This window comes from Elgaria multicarinata, chromosome 5 (assembly GCF_023053635.1).
Source record: "Elgaria multicarinata webbii isolate HBS135686 ecotype San Diego chromosome 5, rElgMul1.1.pri, whole genome shotgun sequence".
Taxonomy (NCBI): Eukaryota; Metazoa; Chordata; class Lepidosauria; order Squamata; family Anguidae; genus Elgaria; species Elgaria multicarinata.
The window spans coordinates 82,048,898-82,070,740 of NC_086175.1; the positions used below are offsets into that span (position 1 = coordinate 82,048,898).

Sequence of the window (21,843 nt, forward strand, 5' to 3'; positions counted from 1 at the left end):
CTCCTTCTGCCTGCTTAGAGGAGTGAAGTCTAATGTTGCTTAAAGAAGCCTGCATTTAGTGTCTTGGACATTTTCCCCCCAAGCAGGTCTTCTAGCTATGTACTCAAAGATTCACAGTCAAGACCTGAGACCCCCAGACACAGAGAACAAAGGAATGTTTTGTGATATCTTGTCTCCCCCACAAAAGGTAAAACAAACAAACACCCCAAACCTTCTGAATTACAATATCCACACAAAGGATAGGTAAGGCTAAGTGTGACTTACTGTTTACCACAGGGTTGAGCAGAAGATAGATCTAAATATTATTTGGACTTCAACTCCCAGTATTTCTGATGATTGGCCATGCTGGCAGGGGCTTCTGGGAGTTGAAGTCCAAAACATCTGAAGATCTACCTTTTCCCCAACCTTGGTCTGCAGAGTCCTCCCCCACCACCCGCAAAAAAATCATGCATAAAAATGTAAGGTAACACCATACTTCAAAGACTGTCAACCTATTTTACATTTAGAATCTCTCACTCACTGACATTAAATAGGTTTAAAACAAATGAACAAAAGACCAAAAAGCTTTAGTTTAAAAACAAACACACACCAAGGGCATGTCTAAACCAGCCCTATAGCCTGGGATCATTCCTGTGCATCCAAATGCCACACAGGGGATCCCAGGAGCAGGCAGGGACGATCCCTACATTTTCCTAGGTTAACTCTTAGGTGTAGAAAGGGCCCAAACTTCTCTACCAAGGGTGAATTGAGTGTGGAAGCAAACTTGCAGAGTTGTCTCCTTTGGGATTGGAAGCCTCGTGCACAAAATCCAGCACAGAGTTCTTACAGCCAGATCTTCACATCCATCACTTGGAGCTGAGCACAGGCTTCCTGCTGTGGCTCATGGGTCATGTATGCAGTGCTGTAACATAAGGTCAATGCTTTCAGCTTTGCCACTGTTGGGTTATACTGCTGTTAGGGTAGTGACTAGCAAGTGGGCTAAATCCAGAGTTCCCTTTTAACCTGTGCCAAGTATAGTCATAGCTGACAGCCCCAACCATGTATTGGGATTATGGAAGTGTGCAGACTCTCAACCTGCTAGCACATATGGAATGTTTGGATTGGGGCCCGCAACTTCAAAGTAGTCCAGACTTTATGGAGTTGCTGCAAATCTTAGACATTCAGAAGAAATGAATATGACATTTCAGTTCTTTTGCACATATTTAAATGATGCTTCTGAGAGCCACTTCACTTACTACAAGTAAGAAGTGAAAGATGCACACATCCTCTTCCCAGGCATCAAGCCTAACTATTGAGCAGAATGCAACCCAGCTAAATTTCACAGGGGCTTAATCGTGGATATTGCTGTCACACATCTTCTTCGTGTGTGCTCTCTCCGTGTGAGCTCTAACTAAAGAAAACCCTACTTTTGGAAGCTGTCTCAGTGGCCACTGGATGTCAGTCTTGTTTCACATAAAAGAGCTTAAAGAATATTTTCATCAAGATCGGATAAAGGTAGACAAACAATTGATAAGATGTGGTCCAAGTGCACATTGAAGGAAGGATACAGTCTGTTCCCACTATATTGCTTTGAACTGGGTGTGCCTTTGAACATGGAGTGCCTTCTTTCAACTTTGGTTGGTGACCCAGCTATGCCCCTATCTGGGTAGGGATAACCTGGCTTCAGGTTACCTCCAAGTTAAATTACTGAAATACACTCTATGTGGGGCTGCCTTTGAAGACGATTCATAAGCTGCAGTTTGTGCAAAATGCGGCAGACAGATTAATAACAAAGACCAAGAGGTTTGAACATATAAGACCGATTCTGGGCTGCTTGCATTGGCGGCCTGTATGTTTCCAAGCCTGATTCAAAGTGCTGGTTTTAACCTATAAAGCCTTGGGAGCACAATACCTGACGGAATGTTTCTCCTGACTGGAACCTACCCATACAGTATGCTCAACATCTAAGGTCTGAGGGAAGCTCGGAGGACGGCAACAAGGGAGAAGGCCTTCTCAGTGGTGGCCCCCCAATTATGGAATGATCTACCCGACGAGGCCCACCTGGCACCAACATTATTATCTTTTTGGGTGCCAGGTCAAAACTTGTCTTTTGTCCCAGGCATTTAACAGCATATGTTGAGTTTTATTTGACCCCAGATCTATCTTCAGGTCTGGCCTAGAGCTCAAAGCTGTTTTGAAATGGATGTTATCTTTGTATGTTGTCTGTTTTTATGTTTTTAAATTGTGTACATCGATTTTTAAGGTTTAATGTTTTAATCTTTTGTAAACCATCGAGAGAACTTTGGCTATGGGGCGGTATAGAAATCATCATCATCATCATCATCATCATCATCATCATCATCATCATCATCATCATCATCTAATGTTCATTTAAGTGTCCAGCTCCATCTGCTTCCAATTGGTCACAGGTCATGAACAATAAGAGGGGGAATAGTCCCAATATGTCTAACCTAGAGGGATGTTTCCTTTCCTTCCTTTCCTTCCAAATTTAATTTTTTTAGATCTCACTGCTCTATGTTCACTTGGTGGCTTACAACAATTTTTTGTAACCATACCTGCCACCCCAAATACATATATTTTAAATCAAATATGAAATACAAGTTTTAGAGCACAATGCTATGCATGTTAGCTGGCGAGTGCTGAGAGTTGTAGGGCTTTTTCCTCTCTAAATATGCATAAGATTATGCCCTAAATAAAGGAAAAATAAATAAGAAATGCTGGGAGTTATAGGACTTTTTTTTCTGTCTCAGCATGCTTAAGATTGTCCCTTTAAAATATTTTGCGCCTGTCCAGACAACTCACTAAGCTATAGTCGGGCCACTAACTCTTTTGCAGCAAATGGACAGAGAGAATGTTTAAACTGTGCTTATGTAGCCACTATGGTTAGGAATGGTTCACGAGACAAGCTAAGCCATAATGTTTAGCTCAACCATGGCTTAACCACTGTGGCTTAGCATGTCGTCTGAACAAGGTCTTTATAATACTTTAAAATGGTATGAAATCTAGGCTTAATTTCCCAATGCCTTCCAGAAAAACTAAGGAGAGGAAAAAGGAATTACAAAGCTGAACATCATTTAGGACATAGTCAAACATTTCAAACCCAGGACCCCCTTTACCCCCATTGTGACACAAGACCCCTTTTCTGTTTTTTAATGTACTTATTTCTCCTTTCTATTGTGTTTCCCCTCTTATTACCCCATTTCCTTATCATGAAATCTTTAAATAAAAAATAAATAAAAATGAAGTGTGGTGATAGCTTTGATGCAATCCTTAGGTTGTGACCCTGGCAGCCAAGACTCCCCCCTCCTGTTTTATTCTAGAGTAAGTGAAGGATTTCCGAATTGGATCAAGACTATGGTGTTGAGGACAAGGGGGTCTATAACCCTTTGCCCTCTGTTGTGGTCCCAGTGTGGGCTTGCAATATATTGATCTATTTGCTATAAGTGATCACAATTTGACATTATAAATTACAGGCATAGTGGACTCTAACTGGATTGGGACAACAGCAAGGGAAAGAGACTCCACTTCTCCCTACAACCAGTGTTTTGATCCAGATCAGGAGCCCTGGGAAAGAAAGAAAGACTAAAGCTTGTGAAGGAAAAAGGTAGGAAAAGATTAAGAGAATAATGAGTCCAAAGTAGAGAGTTTGCTGAAAGAGAAACTAGAACATGCTCTGTCCCTGAGCGGAGGCAAGGTAGTGGCCACAGAGGCCAAGACCCAGGCAAAAAGCCAGGATCTTTAAAAATAAAGAAGAAAGATTTTGCCATCTTTAGTGGAACACAGATAGCATCCAAGGATTAGTAAAATATACTTTCTTCCATAAAGAAGCACATAAAAGAAAAATTAAGGCATTGCTAAGCAAGCCTTAGTAATTTGCTCAAGAGAAACTTGCCATGATTCCTTCAACCAAATTCAATACTGTTTCCCCTCGTCTCTCCCTTTCAGGAGTAAAGTCTGTGTGCAGCTCCCTTGTGCCATGAGCCACCCCAGGAACTTAGTCTTTGTTGGAGGAGAAGGGAGCCTCAGAACTGAAGATCCCAGAGTCTGCTGCAGGTTCAGGCTGGCAGAGCTGAGAGGAGGTGGGTGGTGGCCTGCTAGACGAGCCACACAGCAGAGGTTACAACTTGAAAACCCTTCCTGCAGGAGGGGTCCGGTAAAGGCCGGTCAGGCATGGCAGGAAACCATCCACGTAGTTGATAGGCAACTACCTTGCTTTGTTTGAGTAATTAAGCCTAGAGGATAACTCCTAGCATTCATAATCCCTTAAGGTGTGAAGAGGTGTCTACTTACTGAATTAAGCTTTTTGTGGATTGCACAGCAGACCTCTTTATTGCATCACATCTCAGTGGGAGGGCTTGGAATCATGACAAGTGCATAGTTAAACTATGGAATTTATTTATTGATTACATTTATATACTCCCTGGAGAAGGCTATGTGCTATTTCTAGTATCAGAGGCAATATGCCAATGGGCACCTGTTACTGGGGAACATCGGTGGGAGGGTGCTGTTGTACTCGTGTCCTGTGGGTGGGTACCTGGTCGACAGCTGATTGGCCACTGTGTGAACAGAATGCTGAACTAGATGGACCCTTGGTCTGATCCAGCAGGGCTCTTCTTATATTCTTAGGTTGGGACTGTAGGCTGTGGCCCTAATCCAGCTACAATTAAGATTAAGTCCAATAGGTCTTTAGTTGTTCACTGATTGTCAACAGATGGGACAACTTGACAAAGAATAGGTTATTCACAGTTCAAGTCCCGTTGGACTTGTGGTTTTTAATACATGTTATTTAAGCTAAAATGAGCACACACAAACTCTAATTTGCCATAGTGTTGTACATCATACACAGATCTGAATGTATTTTAAAGGCCACAATCACTGTATCAGGAAGCGAGGAGTCAGCGCACCTCTTTGCCAAAGCATAACGAGGTAGAACATGTGGCAGGGCTTATCAGGTATCCACCTTATTAGTATCATGAAAGCAAGGGAACTGGCTGGCTGGATTCAGGAGATAATTCAAGCCTTGTTGTGGGAGGCAATAATCTCAGCCACTTTAAAGGAGCCAGTTGTGTGTAGTGATGGGGGCAAGCTTTTAAAGCAGTAATGCTCAAATATGGGGACACATCCACTCATAAACAGAGCCCACCTCAAACAGGCCCAAACATAGGCACTGTTTAGACTCCACTCCTGTCCATCTTATCAGTGGCCTTTTCTAAAAGCTAAAAAGACTTACCTTGGGGGAAGGAAGGAGGAAGCAGTAGTTGCTCCCTTCAACCTATGTCAAATTTCTTTCTCACCTGGAAGTGGACTAAAGTTCTACATCTCAGCTCCTCTTTGGCAACAAATGTTGCAGATCTTCATTTCCCACTGCAGATTCTCACAGGTCCCCACTGGGAGAAAACTAGGTATGTCAAGTAAAATCCGCAAAAGAGTTCGAATTTCTATAACTCTAATCTGCAGATTCTGCAGTTGACCAGCTTTTTCTGAGTTGCACGGATTCCATGGACTTGCGGACCAGTTTTTTACTTTTTGGAATTTTATACAAATTTAGTTATAGAAAAATATATACAATTAAAAAACACCAGCCAAAATGCGCACTTGCAGGGGAGGGGAAGAGGGATTTGCGCATTTCGCAAGTGCGAGGTTGTGCAAGTTCAAGAAATTGGGAATAATCCAATTCCGCCAATTGGCAGACGATGAAATGAAAGGCACCTGACAATCCACAAAATACAGATGGAACAAATTTTACAAAATCCGTACATCACTAGAGAAAACGCTATGCAGGTCGATGAAAATGCCCACTACTGCTTCCGATTTCTCCTTGATGTTGCATTTTGTTTTTTGTTTTTTAATGGGGAAAATGGAAGATTAGCATGGCAGCCAAACTGAGGCTATTGTGGGGGGCGGGGAGGAGTAGATGGGCATTTGCTAATCTCTTGTCAACTGTGTCCATCTGGACTACAGTATTGTAGCAACTAGCAAATCTCCCCATTTGGGGCAAGTTTTGAGTAGATGGTAGCTGAGAGGAGTCATGGTTCAGGGTGAGAGCACAGGCTTTGCATATAGAAGGTCCAAGGTTCAATCCCTGGAGATCCACTGCCACCCTGTATAGACAATGCAAAATTAGATGGACCAATGATTTAACTTGGTATAAAGGAGCTTCCTATGCTCCTATTTTGGATTTGCAATGTTCTCTCTCAGAAATGGCTGAGGATCCCATTTGAGCTTTGTATCACTGCCTATGGAATATTTAGGTTGCTTCCGCATTATAGTCCTTGAGCATTGTTGAGATAATGCTTTTCCATAATGAGGATTAAAAAAACAAGGTTCCATCTTTCATAATACAGCACTATATTATCCACATAGCAGAGAAATTAGTATATTTTTTACTCAGAAGTAAGTCCTATTCAGCAAAGGTTATTCCCTCTAAATATTAAGTTAGTTTCCTATATAAAAAAGAAAAAAGAAAGCAATAATTAAAGACCACTGAACCTCGCAAGAACAGTGACAATAAAGAGTAATTAAGAGAAGTTAATCAATGGAATTAACAGGCTATTAAACAATAATCCCATTGCTTCAAAAAAATAAAGGGGAAGAATCTGCTAGGTAGGAAGTTTTAATTAAAGATACAAGAGCCCTGAAAAGCCTCACTAGCACATTTACTGTCCACTGCAAACAGTTTTACTGTTGGCATTGCAATTACAGTTCAGGTTTTGAGAGTCACAAATCAGATATGTGAAAAAATCATGACAGGAAAATATTTCAGTATAGTGAATTGTGAAGAACAGCAATTCCAGAGAAAAAGGCTACTGTGAAAACAACCCTAGTGTCTAGTCTTTGGTCAGACAATAAAACCTATAAGGCTCAGAGAAAAGCAGGGATGAGCCCCCAAATATGTGTGTGTGTGTGTGTGTGTGTGTGTGTGTGTGTGTGTGTGTGAGAGAGAGAGAGAGAGAGAGAGCACATGCTTGTGCATGTGTGTAAAAGTGTCAGATACAAGAGCTGATCACAAGCCCAGAGTTCCTTCAGAGAAGTCAGTTTTGCAAATCTAATATCTGTCTTTCTATTCATGTTATTCTCAAACCTCTAAAAATTGAAGAACAGATTCTGTAAAGTAAGTAAAGTGATTCATACCTATTTTGTCCCATGGGGCAAAAATAAAATAAAATAGATTTTTATTTAAAGAAGGTCTTTTCCTTTCCTCAAAATAGCAATTAATGTATTAGCGTATATAACTTGCTCATGTATATGGTCCCACCATCTTATCTCTGTTCTTTATGGAGAAGAGAGATTTTTAAATTATTATGTGCTTACTGGTATGTTTACATCTTTAAAAATATCAAATGCTTTGAATGTTATTGAAGTGTTTCCCCATTGCATAGTTTCCAAGTATTCGACACAAAATCCTAAGAGCAGAAGTGATTTGCAGATGTAGTCCTTGTACTCTCACTCTCTCTAAAGAATAAATATTCTTCATAATGTTATATGCTAATGGTAACACTTTACTTCTAAATTAAAAACCCAGACAGTTTTTCTGACTGAGGACTCCCCAACCAAACCTCAGCTAGTAAACTTCTGGACCCTGACATCTAGCCAAACATTATTGGCAGATATGAAACATTTTTAACTGACTGAGTGTAATGTTAAATAGAAACTTTTTTGCATAGGAAGAATTGGGAGTGATTGCAGTTATGAATGGTGTATAGTTTACAAATTTAAAACATGACTTAAATAGGAAAAGTAGTATTTTACTATATTGTGGAATCCATAAATTCAGAAACTTACAAAATCTCTATTCAATTCTTTATCAATTTACATTTTTTTTCTTCAAATAAACCTTATACCTTATACCAGGTATATCTAGAAACCAGTGAGAAGCCATTAAAATACCCTTTAGGTGGTTTTCTGTGATTACAAAGGTGCAAGATAACTTTTATTTCAGAAACTAGGTTTTTCCTTTACCGCAGCCCTGCAATGAGGACACAGAACGTACACACAGTGGGGAAATTGGGGTAATTTCTACTGGTCCTGCCACCTGCCTGATGTTTGTGTACTGACAACATTCCAATGTGGTTCCATTGTGCATTGGACCCCTCACAAACTAGAGACCATTTGGATTAAACCCTACTATCCGTATCTACACGCCTAACCACTCCACATTCAGATGCCATTTGAAACATGGACATCAGGCAGGTCTAGGGGTGGGACCACTCTGGCAGGGCCAACCAGCATTAACCTGATTCATTAGCCTGCAAACCGGTTGTGTTGTCTACATAAGATTTCAGCTGCTGTACTCTTTAGCAATCATTACCAGAATGTGACTTTACCAGAATGTTTACATTACCAGAATGTTACTAGAGTGTGACTTCTCTAGAGAATTGCAGCAGCCTGCAAACATTGTAAACTGGAGACACTGGAGTATAAGAGCCTAAGCCTTCTACATGCCGACATACTCCCAAGTATCCTACCTGTACATAAAAAACATCCCTAATTCTCAAAGGAACATGCCTACATTCCACCTCCTCCCTCCACGATATCTCATTATGCTGTACCTTTGTATCTAAAATATACATCTGTAATTCACAAATATACCTCTATTATTCACAAATATACAGTTCATTTGCAACCAAAGTAGCCATAAATAAAACCTTTTTTATTCTTTGATGTAATTTACAAGCTACCAGGTACCATGTATTTTACACTGGTCACGTTAAAATTGCTGCAGTGACAGAATGGCCTAGATTGAACAGAAAGCTGTTGATGATGAAGTGATCTTAAAAGCAAAGTAATACTGTAACAGGTAAGTGGCAAAAAAGTAGGTTTGCCATAATAAATCAGATTTGTAATGATGCATGAGTTCTGGCTGATAACAAAACTGAGTGCCATGCGATTCTCAGCATTATTGCCTGCAGTCTGGTTAATGTCTGTACAGTCCTCTTTCTTATCTTGCAGTTATTAAAATGAAAGAGTTAAAAACTATAGCAGCAACAAGCAAACCCTGTGACAGGAAGGCAAGGGTTAAGAACTAAAAAAATGTTTATACAGTGTGCTTAAGGAAGGTCTTCAGAGTTTATCTTCCATCAGCTGGAGTTCGACTGAGTGACGACATGATTCGGACAAATCGTTCACACAGTTCATGGGTGGAATAAGAAGGTAACTTTGGTGGGTCATTGAAACCTTTAATTTCTGTAGAGCAATCTAGCAATTTTGGCAGGAAGTCCGTCAGCTTTTCTTGCAAGTTAGCTGTAAATAAGATAAAACATTTATTTTATTTATTTGTAATTGGTCAAATGGACTTACATGTTTGTATGTTGTGTGTGGATGCAACTTTTGTGGGTTTGTAGGCAATTACAAAAAAGAAAAGGAAACCTGCAGTGAAAAAGGCAAAAACCATGTTGGGGATCATTAGGAATGGAATTGAAAATAATATTGCTAATATCATAATGCCCTTATACAAATCCATGGTGTGACTACTTTTACAGTTCTGCTATTGTAGAGTTGGGAAAAGTGCAGAAAGGGACTACCAAAATGACAAAGGGGCTAGAACAACTCTCCTATGAGAAAAGGTTACAAAGTTTGGGGGGGTAGCTTGGAAAAAAAGTTACAAAGTTTGGGGGGGTAGCTTGGAAAAAAGGACAGTGGGGGGCATGATGGAGGTGTATAAAATGATGCATGGTATGGAGAAAGTCGACAGGAAGAAAAGCTAGAACCTGGGATAATTGAATGAAGTGAAGTCAGAGAGATTCAGAATGGATAAAAGAAAGTACTTCTTCACATAATACATAGCTAAATTATGGAATTCCCAACCCAAGGTGTAGTGACGGTCACCAACTTGTATAGCTTTAATGTGGGGTGGGTTGGAGAAATTCATGGAAGGTAAGACTATTGATGGTTATATATTTATCCCCAGTATCTGGGGCTGTTTGCCACTAAACACCAGTTGTGGTGGGTGGGTGGATGCTTTTCCATTTGTGTCATGCCTGTGGGCTTCCCATAAGTATCTGTGGGGACAGAATGCTGGAATAGATAGGCTTTTGGCCTGACCCAGCAGAAGTCTTCTTATGTTTACTATCTTAACTCCATTTACTCTTAACTAGCAACAGCAGCAGCAACAAAAGGTCTTAGTAGAATTGTAGGATTCACAACTGATTCTTGTTGTAGCTGCATAGGTATTTCAAATCAGTCTGAAATGAGATTACTCTTTTCTGAATAAGGGTCTCAGAGACTGCAGCCTCAAGGTCTTGTTACTTAAATTTGGGATTTAAGATAGGATGCACCTCATATGTACATGTAGTAGAGCTACTTTTCTTTGATGTCAGCTCATGTGGTTGGGGGTACTGGTATGAATAAGGGGCAAATGGTAGGAATATTTCCAATTTAAACAGAACCTTTCTGGGAGGAATGATGCTAACTGTATGGTAAAGAACCATACAATAGGCCCCATGCATGTGGTTGCATCATTCACACACATCCCCCAACTGGGGAGGACAAGCTAATGTCACAAGCAAATCAAAACATCATAAAGGTAATGCAAGATAAATGCATAATACAGGCTTGGGCTGCAATTTTGAAAGCACAGCTGGAGAATATTCAAATGTAGTTAGTGTGACTATACCCAAGGTAAATAACTTGATGACTATATGCAACAGCTATCTCACTCAGGGCTTGACAACAATGACGTTAAAATCAATCAACATGCATTGCGTCTTATGATTATGAATGAATAATCTAGTACATTTTTAAAGGGGGTGTCACAACATGTATTAATAAATTGGTTTCAACCACTCAACTTATCTTCCGTTGTGCCATTTATCAACTTCATTGATATAGGCATTACTACCTGATGGGGGGAAATCCTCACTTTGCATTTTAATTGATATGTGAAAATACAGAAAATGCAACTTATTCAGATTTTCCATTTTAAATCATCTCATTACTGTACGTATGAAAGCAACAATACAATGAAAAAATGACTTACGCTCCATTTCTTGTCCAAGATATGAACACCATCGGTTTCTCATATCTTCTACAGCAACAATATCCTTTTCCTCTGTTTCATCCACCAACAACAATGGTAGACATGGGACAATAAGCTCATTCATAATTTCGAGCCCTTTATTTACTTCTTGATCATTTCCAGACTCAAACTGTGCAGCAGCACACTCATTTAACTTCTTCATAAAAGATAGAGAGAATTTAAAAACATAGTATTCATACTGTGTCCAAATCAAGTCAATTTTTCAACTGAATTTCATTTTTCTAAAAGTACAAGCTACTTGTCTATGAGAACCAGGAGCACCATAAGCAATGTATTTTCTATAGCCTAACTGGAAGCATCATGTGATTGCTTATTTATGTAAAACTGTGTTCTTACCAGCTCAGTATTCCAAATAGAGTGGCCATATGCAAAAAAGGACAAGATTCCTCAACCTTTGATAGTTGGGTAGAAGAGGGTATTTCAGCAGATGTAGCTTGTCATGCAAACTACACCTGCTGAAAATTCCTTTTCTACACAATTATTGAAGGTATGGAAGCCATGTTCAATTTTGCATCTAGCCAACCTAATTTCAACTAAGTCTGTCTGGATGTGATAGAATTCAGCAACTACTTTAAGCAAGCTAGCAATAATCATTAAGTACAGCTTCACACAGAAAGCCCTATCCTGTCAAATAACCATGTACATTGGCACTGAATCCTCTCAAATATCTTTTAGTGTAATAGTTCCTCAAATTCTATCCAGTAGAATTTTAGGATACTTTTAGTATGCTTTTAGGATGTTTTTATTTATTTATTTATTATATTTTTAAACCACCCAATAGCCGAAGCTCTCTGGGCGGTTCACAAAAACAGTGTAAACTATGTTTTAAACAGTGTATACTATGTTTTTAATCAGTATTTTATGTATTTTATGCTTGCTGTTGTTCCCCGCCTCGATCCGATCAGAGAGGTGGGTAAGAAATATATTATTATTATTATTTCTCTTTTCAAATCCTTGCAACAGGCTACTTCATTTCACATTGTGGCTGTCCTTTGTCAATATCGTAAGATAATTCATTTGTATCTGTTCCTTGTTACAATTGGTTTTGTTAGCCATATAGCACCAAGGCTGCACATCATTGTAAATGTGGCCCACTTAATTCTCTATGAAATACACAGCACAGGATGCACAGTTAGTATGTGCTGAAGTATGATACATTGGAACAACTGTAAGAGCAAAATCGTTCTTAGCTATTGAGTTGAGAATAAATGGCATGGTAGTATTAATTATGATAAGATGCACTTTTAAAGTAAGTTAAAAAAAAATACTATTTTTATTGATTTTCAAGTAAGGACAAATACAATAAACACACAGAGTAAAAGAAAACACTCAACAACAATATAAATGTTCCCACAGCACCACTATAAAAAAGCATGAGTGTTCATTCCTTCAATAAGCACTTGGTACAGAAAAAGATGCAGGTTAAGTTGGAACCTCTGACCAAAAGGATTCCTGAGTCATTGGGGGTCTAGGTTCGCCAGGATTCATATTAATAAATGTGAAAAAGTCCAACCAGTTTTCCACAAATGTGTCTGATGTTATTTCTCCTCTTGCTAACCTGCTATGTTGTGTCAATTTATCATTTAAAGCTAGTTTCCAAATCTTATCAAACCAGCGTTGATGGTCAAAAGGTCTGTCGCTTTTCCAGAATTGGGCAATTTCCCACCTGGCTGCAACCAGCAAATGGATGACCAAGGCTTTGGGAATAATGTTTCTATTGGCATTCCTAAAAACAGGAAGTAGAGCCAGTGCTGGATCAGTTTCTACTTCAACATGGATAATGTTTGTAATGGATTGGAAAACCCTTGACCAAAAAGTTTTGACCTGTTGACATTCCCACCAAAGATGAATATAAGTGCCAGGAACTGAGCAACCACGCCAACAGAGTGGGGATATATTACCACTAATATGGTGCAGTCAAACTGAAATACTGTACAGTATTTCAATTATGATGCAACAATATTGGCAGTATTAGAAAGGTGTTTTATGGATTCTACTTACTAGCAAACATTCTCTTCTATAATGGGACATCAATTCTTCATCATGCCCTCTATACAAGCCTTTTGAAGAGAGCTCCTTGTTCTTATGATAAGCAGAAATAAGGTACAGCAAGGCTTCCTTTAAACTGGAACACAAATTAAGGAAACAAAACATTTTTTTTCAAAGCACTAGCAAAGTCAGACACATCTGGCATCAGGAAGGAAAAGTCCACCTTTGAGTGTCTTGATGACAACAATGATTTTAGACGGAACTCAAACCCAGCCACTCTGCTTGACAAAGCAACACACTCTACGAGTCTACGAGCCCTGCAAGTGAGCACAAGCCTAGTGCTTGCTAGCTCTTCTATCTCTCCCCTCCCTACTTCCAGAACAAACACACTGGGACTCAGGCAAAGACAATCCACACCTAAGATAATGTAGTTCCAGATATCCAGTCACTTTTATACAATTTATATTAAATACCCATCAATATCTTAGTAATCAGCTTTTTGTAAGGAAAAAAATATTGTAGACTGTACAACGGAGAGAGTGATAGTTCGAATTCCTGGATCCGAGGTGGGAGACAGTGCTCCGACCTTGGACCCAGGAATCTGAGCTCCCTGCCCCTCCCCCACACCTGGTGTGGTTCTCTCTGCACAAGATGCCATTCCGAGGTCGCAAAGGAGACCTCAGAGATGAGGGGGGGGAGGTTCTGAGGGTGGGTGGGGGGACTGGGGAAGTGGGGATATGAGCTATCTCCAGCCTGCTTCCCTCCCCTATGTAGAACTCCAGCTAGAGGGTCAAGGACTGCATAGGATGCTGTCAGCCTTTGAGTTCGGAGGCTGACAGGCATCGGGATAGGATTGCACGTTAAATGGAGAATTCCAAAGTGTACCCGCTAGTCGTCCTCACACACTCACATCATTATTGATTACTCCCTGTTGTCTGTGTATGCTAAATACGCAAGCTCTGTAGTACTTATTTTGCTAAGACTTAAGAGGTGACTTGTGGATTCTCTTACTTCTTCTTTTGAAAGAGCTCCAATCCCACCATGAGATACGCAGTTGTCTCTCTGAAGTTTCTGTACTCTTGATGCCACCACTGCATGTTAAAGGAGAAAATGTGATTATGAAGGAATACTGAAAAACAAAACTTTACTCCTGTCATAGTGCAAGTTCAAGATAGTTTTGCAAATGCCTCTTTTAGACAGACAGATGAGAAAACCTCATATATAACTCTGGGTACAGAAATGCAACATATCTTGGATTGTTCAGTGCACCCTGGCTACTGACTTTGATTTTCGTTCCCCTTTTCCATCAAATATCACATTAAACTGCTCACAAGCTTAAATCTAAACGCTGAAGTTCCAGGCAACTGCAAATTCCCCATAAAATTTACAGATTCCGAGCACAAGATCATTGACTGTTGTTTTTCAGGGATTACTGTCTTTGATGGATTATAAAAGAGAATCTTTTACTTTACAGTATGTAAGAGAATATGTTTCAGACATAAAATACTAGCCTCATAATCTTCCATGCTGACTTCATCTGGCTTTATCATTTCAATTTTGGCTTGGGCCACTTTCATAATGTTGCGACACCTTAAGAAGAAAAAGAAAAAAAGGCATTAGTAATAAAAATCACCCTTTGTCATTCTTCAGAGCAAAAACATGACCTTTCTGGGTGGTAGCAGTTGTTCTAAAGTGGTAACGGCCACTTTCCAGAGATTTCCATCACATGGGCCTACCATCTCCTGGAAGGATTGTTTTTTTCTTTTAAACAGCAGCATTTCAAATAACTTTCAAAGTGATTTCTGACCACTTCGGGGCTTTATGTAGAAAGCAAGGGAGATGGGAATTCTCAGCAGGCTGCTGTTCCAAAGAAATTCATGTCCCCTTTTTTTCCCCGAAGAGTAGGCTTCATGCAGAAAAGAAAAAAAAAGGATTTGAACCTAGATCTTTAATGTTTATTTGCTTAGCTTCAGCAAGTGAATGGCCAGACATTGATTATGCAACATTAAATTAGTGCTGGTGGATTTCATTTATATGGTTTGACGTTGTGAACTAGCCTAATGCATTGCCTGAAACTCATGCTACAAGGATTGCAGGACCTCAGATGAACTGTTCTTGTATTACACTAGGAATGGGAAAAATATGCTATGTTTCCTTTTTTAAAACAACAACAGCAACAGGAACACATACATTCTAAAAGATGTGACTGGCTACGAAATTCCAGCCTTGGACAAGTTTCCCTGCTTAACAGATGTTTATGGCACTGATAGCCACTGTACCCCTTTCCCCACTAATAGGAAAGCAAAGAAACCCTCGAGTTGTTGTTCTTACACTTTCCCCAAAAACTGTTTGACTTTGCACCACCCGATTTGACTTTGCTTTTATTCTCTCATTTCATTTTTCTTAATTCTTCCATTTTTGTTACCCATCCCTCATTTTAGGGTCCTTCATCTTGAAGTGTTGCTTACTGTGAAGGACATAGCCAGCCTTAGAACAGATTTTAATTATCTGCTATCTTGTGATCACAAACTTCACAAGCTATTTAAAGCCCTAAACGGTTTGGGGCCAGGTTATTTGAAGGAACGCCTCCTCCCATATGTACCTACCCGGACCTTAAGATCATCTACAGGGGCCCTTCTCCGTGAGCCCCTGCCAAAGGAAGTGAGGCAGGTGGCTACTAGGAGGAGGGCTTTCTCCGCTGTGGCACCCCGGTTGTGGAATGAGCTCCCCAGAGAGGTCCGCCTGGCGCCTACACTGTACTCCTTTCGTCGCCAGCTGAAGACCTTTTTATTCACTCAGTATTTTAACACTTAATTTTAACTTAAATTTAAATTATACTGTTTTAACTCTGTATTTTAACCTTATATCAATTTTGCTGCGTGGTTTTATCCTGGTTGTGCTTTTTATATTGTATTTTGTATTTGTATTTTTAACTTGTTGGTTGTTTTATGATGATTTTAATTTTTGTGAACCGCCCAGAGAGCTTCGGCTATTGGGCGGTATAAAAATGTAATAAATAAATAAATAAATAAATAATATTCTCTGTTTAGTGATCTAAATCAAGGCATAGATTTGTATTTAAATGTACATATTATATCATATGGGCCCCACAGTCCCATCACTTTGATGAAATCGTAATACTTGCAGTTATAATGAAATATCACAAGGTGGAGCTAAAGCACTATTTTTAAGATATTATCCTACAGAAAAAATTGTGAGTTCTCCTTTTGGAAAACACTGATTCAGGTTTGTTCAGAAATCTATAGTTCAATGGCAGGCACATACAGTATGCTGATAGTTGTGCACTCCTGGGACGCACAATCATGTGAATGCATCTTTAGATACAGAGGCCTGCTTGAGAATGGGGTAAGAGAAAGTTTCTAGTACTACAAGAGTGGAGAGACTGCGGGCTTGAGTACTCTTGCTATTTCTTCAGGTTACAATAATTCCACTTGCCATGATGGAGCTGACAATGCCTTCTGGCTAGCAAGGTAAGTCACTGGCCACAGAGGGCCAAACCCAGGAAAATCCCCCCCCCCAATTCTCCTGTTCCTGAGCAGGAAAGGTTCAAAGAAGAGTGGACATTGTTGACTAAAGGTGCAGGAGGTGCCCACTGTGCAGCGGCGCCAAACCAGTTTCCATTGGGAAAGGTGGGCAGAGGAGGAAAACTAGAAAAACAGCCCCATTCCTACTGTAATACAGTAAGAGTTCATCTGAGGCTCTGCAATCTTTGTAGCATTAGTTTCAGGCAATGCACCACACTGGTCAGAGAGTGGGCAGATGCATGATTCTGCTCAGGGCCACTTGGGCGCCTCTGACCAGCAGCATGGAACTGGCTGCTCTCAATTATCATCCTTTCCTGTTGGGAAAGGCTGGCATGGGAAGGAGGTCCTCAGGGTTACTCTAACCCTTGTGGCCCAACATGCTGCTATCTCACAAGCCTTTCTGCTGTGAAAGGTCAGCAAGGGATGGGGATGGGACTTTCCCAGAGGTGCAACTACAATTTTTAGCTTGGCCAACAAGCCTGCTTGCAGCCTGTGGATTATGCTCCCTGGTCGACTGGATTCTTTGCTTCTAGACCAGTGTAGAGCTCAGTAGCTCTTCTTTCATGCTAGAAGTGTTACTCACCATTTTCCACATTTGCAGAAGGAAAGAAGTTGATTCCTTCAGTGAGTGCCAGTGCTGATGACGGCAATCCTGCCTATGGGAGTTTGTCATTTTGGCCGATTTTAAAAGGCTCAGAATGTGAAATAATTCACACACAAATGGGCACCCATAGCATAAAAATCTACAGCTAGAAATCATTGATATTGGTACAAGTCTGTTGGTGTGGGGGAAGCTATTTTTACAGAATTATCGTAGGGGAAAAAATAAGAACATGAAGAAGGAAAAGAACACACACTGAAGCTAATTTGTGTCGATAACATGCAAAGAAAAGGCTGAACTTCTGTTTAAAGCATTTTGATTCAGAGACGCTTACAAAATTACCTTTCGTCAAAACTCAAATTGTGATCTGCAAACTGCTCCAGCAATGTTCTCTCAATTATTTTCTTAGGGGCCTGATTTTGGATGAAGTAGACAATTGCATGATGCAAACGGTAATCACACTCGGGTGGCGTGTCTTCTTGGGCCAGTTTGAGCAACCGTGCATATTCTGATTTTATTGCCTAAATATGAAATAATGAACACATTAGCAATTAATTTCTAGCAGCCCAATTAGGGAATACCATAGCACATTAAAAGTTATAGGCCCTTCACAATTTAACTTATATATCAGTTTCAGTAATAACAGGAATATTCTCAGCCAGGACACTATTTAGATTCAAAAGGGATGATTCCATGCCCCCAAAGTATCTTGAGACTTTACTTATGCTATACGTCTTGCAAATAGGAGGAGGGATATTTTAAAGCTAAATAAAATCATGTTTTTAGAAATTGGTTATAATACGTGTCAGCATTTAGAAAAATGTCAAAATATATTTTAAGGTGCAAGACACAATATTAAACCATTTTGTGTGTGTGTGTGTGTGCTGTGTTCCCCTGAATTGCATTAATGATCAAAAATAATTCTCTCTAACCAACATTAGGACAAGCTGCATTTCCATTGTACTTAGGAAGGGGTTATCTGCTAGCAGTCGGTTGAAAAATGGGCAACAGAGCTGGGTTGAAAGCTTAAAATGGGTTGAAAGCATACAAAAGTACTTTAATATTTTTGAAATATTCAGTATTTATTTATTTAAAAAAATCTATTTTGATGCTTCTTGCCTGTCTCACTGGGAGCTTCAACATTTCCCCACTTAGATTCCCTTCCACAGGCTACCACATGGCAAATGTGTACTGATTGACAACCACAAGAGGAAGTTTCACTTAGCGGCCCAGTTTGCAAATCACAACAACCCATTTTTTAAAAATTGTGAGTTATCATGAACGAGGCAACGTGCTGGTATATGCTGCTCAATGGCTCCCGCCCAAACACGCAGCTAAATGTCCTAACCACGAACTCTGATTTGTCTCTCCCCTGACAAGCCAGAGGCTAACCATCATAAGCTATAACCTGGCTATTAATCTGGCTTGTTGGGGGAGAAAGAAGCCAGAGATCCTGGTTCACATGCAACATCAAGCAAACCACAAATGGAAGATCTGTGGTTTATTTAGCTGCTCCCACCTGCATTTTATCTCTACCCTGACAAACATGCTACCTCATTCACTATAAGCCACAATTTATTGTGACGTGCAAACTGGTCCAATGAATCAACACACACCCAAGCACACAAACACAATTTCATTCGTTTTCCCCTGAACTTTATGTTATGTGAACCAGTTTTAGAAGACACAGTTTTAGGCTGGGGAAAATTTGAGATTTGGAATCTGGATAGGTTGCCAACTTCAATGCAAACAGTGGACAGGGAGTCAGGAACATTGCACTAAAGGAGACGAGCCAATGGCCACTTTCAGATGATCATATCTTGGTTCAATACGCAGATCTATGAACAAGACTTTTGGCTCTGCACACAGCCCCTCTGCAGAAGCAAACAAATAAATCAGCAAATTGTCCATTAACTATGGTTTTTCATTTTGTCTAAACCACTTCAGTAATGGCTTCAAAACAAGCCAGGATGCAAAGACATGATTTGAAGTTGGTTGATACCCTGGCATATTCTAAGCCATTAAACATAGTTTCCTAGGTTGGACATAACCAGAAACTATAATTAACTGGAAGAGATTTTGGTTTGCTTGCTCTTGAAAAGGGGCTCCAGGCATGACCACGAGGTTCATTCATATCTCTCATTTATTAAGCTGAGACAGGCTCATCCAAACTAGCTCAAATATAATTGTTCCTGGAAGCAATATTTGCACTAATTATCATGTTTAGTACCCATTTGATATATTTTGTTTAAATCTGATCCAGATTTTAGAAAAAAATATAGGATCCATAGCTAATAATGAAAAAATGGCAAAACAATTGAACATTTGAATGTGATATTCATCACTGCCTATAGAAGGGGATGGGGGAAATTCCTTAAGTTAATTTCTTCAGATCCAAACCATGATCTTTATATTTCAGTTCATGGAGGGAAAGTTTCCCCATCCTCTCCTCCCCATAACCACCTCCTTTCACACATTATTCAGAAGCTTTCCTTCTGTGAATTTCTTAAGAGTCCAAACCTATGCATTTAAGATCATTCCAGAGTCTTTGGTTCCCTTAAAACAAGAACAATCCAAACTAGCATGTTAGAAAGCTACAGCACAAATATGGATTTTGTAATCCAACTTCCAACTCTACAAACCTCAGTTGAATTAATTGCCCTTCCACAAGTTACTTTATCAAGACATTTTAAGAATAAAGATTATTTTTTCATTGATAGAATAAGGAAATACATGCCAGGAAAGGGAAATATATCACAACGTGGCTCCAAGCAATAAAGCATGGATCTTTGCACCATGTGCCCAGTAAAGCATGGTGACTAGAAAGGAAATCGGAGTGGGGGCAGATATAACAGCTGGAATTAAAATTACATTATATCTTCTTCAGAGGGGCGGGAAGACAGCTGTAAGCAGGGAATTGTAGTACAGACCAAACAAGGGCTATGGTCCTGTCTAGTCATGAGCAGTATGACTTAGTAGCCATAACTCTTTCACTTGGCAGAGGGCAGCACTGATGTGCTAAGCCATCTCATAAGATTTCCTGTACCGAGTTCTTTTAGACTAGTGTGGCAACCGTCGAGCCCTGATCACACTTTTGCAACTCAAAGTGAAATCAACAGTGCTTCCAGACAAGGGGTGTGTGTGTGAGAGTGAGTGTGCAATCATGGAATTTCATTCATGGAATTTTATGGGAAATCCATACATTGTTCTTCAATTTGTAGCCCTCCCATGTTTTCCCATTGCCACTTCCATGTTTTTTCTTTCCAGAAAAAATAAATCCAATAAGGAAAACAACACCCACCCTCCCAAATAAAGAGCTGCACAATGTCTTTTGGTTGTTAGTGCTAGGAATCCTCCATCTGAAAGCACACTTAATTCACAAAACCAGGCACGATTTTAGAGTGCAGTTTAATCAAGGCACTGGCTGGGCTTGTAGAGTCTCCCACTGCATGTTACGTTTTTATCAATTTTATGTGGGAAAATTGATTACATTTGTTAAAGATTACATTTGTTAAAAAAATGCCTTCAAAAATCTTGTATGTCACCATGTTAATTTAGTTATCACTCTGGACAAAACACGTTTAAAATTTGGCCAGAACAAAACTGATCAGTCAAACTTGGAATTAGAGTTAAAGTACACAGACAATCAGAGGAAAAGTTGAAACTATTCGTTGTACCTGAAAGAACCCTGCTTCTGGGCCACACCTGTCATACACATTCGTGGCTTTACCTATTGCCATGATAATACCTTGCATGTTCGGGGTCAGCATGACCTGTTATAGGAGATTTAATATAGATGTATATTGAATGAAAAAAAAAATGTAAACTCGTGTCAATATGTGCCTTTACATACTCATGCCAGATACAGCAAGTGCATGCCTACGCTGCAATGACAAGCATTTCAGTGTTAAAATTTGTGCCCCCCAAATCACAGCACTCTTGGCCATTTTCACCACAGTAATTCTGTAACCTAGATTTACACTAGAATAATTAGCGGGAATATTTCAGGCATTTAAGAGGGGGGGGGGGGGAAGAGTTCAAAACTTCACAGACATGCAACACTGAGTCATGAAAGAGAGCTGTTGCAAAGTGAATTAGTAAGTCACACTTGTAAATGATCATTGGCTTCCTAAACAAGGTATGAAGTGGCCAGTTCTTCTTAGGTTAAATATGATTTCATAATTCTTATACTTGCAAATATTTATTTATTTATTTATTTATTTTATTACTTTTATATACCGCCCCACAGCCGAAGCTCTCTGGGTGGTTTACAACATTAAAAATAATAAACATTAAAAGTATACAATTTTTTTTTTAAAAAAAACAAAAACAGTATAAAAACAGTATCCATTTAAAAATAACAATTCTGGGGTCCATTAAAAACAAACTTAACGTTGTTAAATGCTGTTAAAATGCCTGGGAGAAGAGAAAAGTCTTGACCTGGTGCCGAAAAGATAACAACGTTGGCTTAGTTAATTAGTAGATTTTTAATGTGTATGCCTGTTAAACCACAATGTCAAAGGTACTTTGTCCTAATTTCATTCAAAGATAGAGCACTGAATACAGAATACATAAGACTATGACCCTATTCAGAAGACATGGTAGTTAAGCCAGAAAGCCAGGCTGTGTTCAGAAGACACCTTAAACCACAGCTTTAACCATGGTGAATAAAG

At 39.6% G+C, this 21,843-nt stretch overlaps 1 protein-coding gene across 3 annotated transcripts in view; it reads right to left on the bottom strand.

Annotated features, from left to right (window-relative positions):
* Nucleotides 1–8,629: 8,629 nt before the first annotated feature.
* USP25 (ubiquitin specific peptidase 25) overlaps nucleotides 8,630–21,843 on the bottom strand; it is a 74,299-nt gene continuing 61,085 nt past the window's right edge. For 2 of the 3 annotated variants that reach the window (XM_063126751.1, XM_063126750.1), the window contains 7 exons: nucleotides 20,848–20,943; nucleotides 17,513–17,691; nucleotides 14,536–14,614; nucleotides 14,036–14,115; nucleotides 13,037–13,160; nucleotides 10,976–11,171; nucleotides 8,630–9,240 (listed from right to left, as the gene is read on the bottom strand). In XM_063126751.1, coding sequence (XP_062982821.1) covers nucleotides 9,068–9,240; nucleotides 10,976–11,171; nucleotides 13,037–13,160; nucleotides 14,036–14,115; nucleotides 14,536–14,614; nucleotides 17,513–17,691; nucleotides 20,848–20,943 — 927 coding nt within the window. In that variant the 3' untranslated portion in view covers nucleotides 8,630–9,067. The remainder of the gene's footprint in view (nucleotides 9,241–10,975; nucleotides 11,172–13,036; nucleotides 13,161–14,035; nucleotides 14,116–14,535; nucleotides 14,615–17,512; nucleotides 17,692–20,847; nucleotides 20,944–21,843) is intronic. The other variant, XM_063126753.1, reaches the window with a different exon arrangement.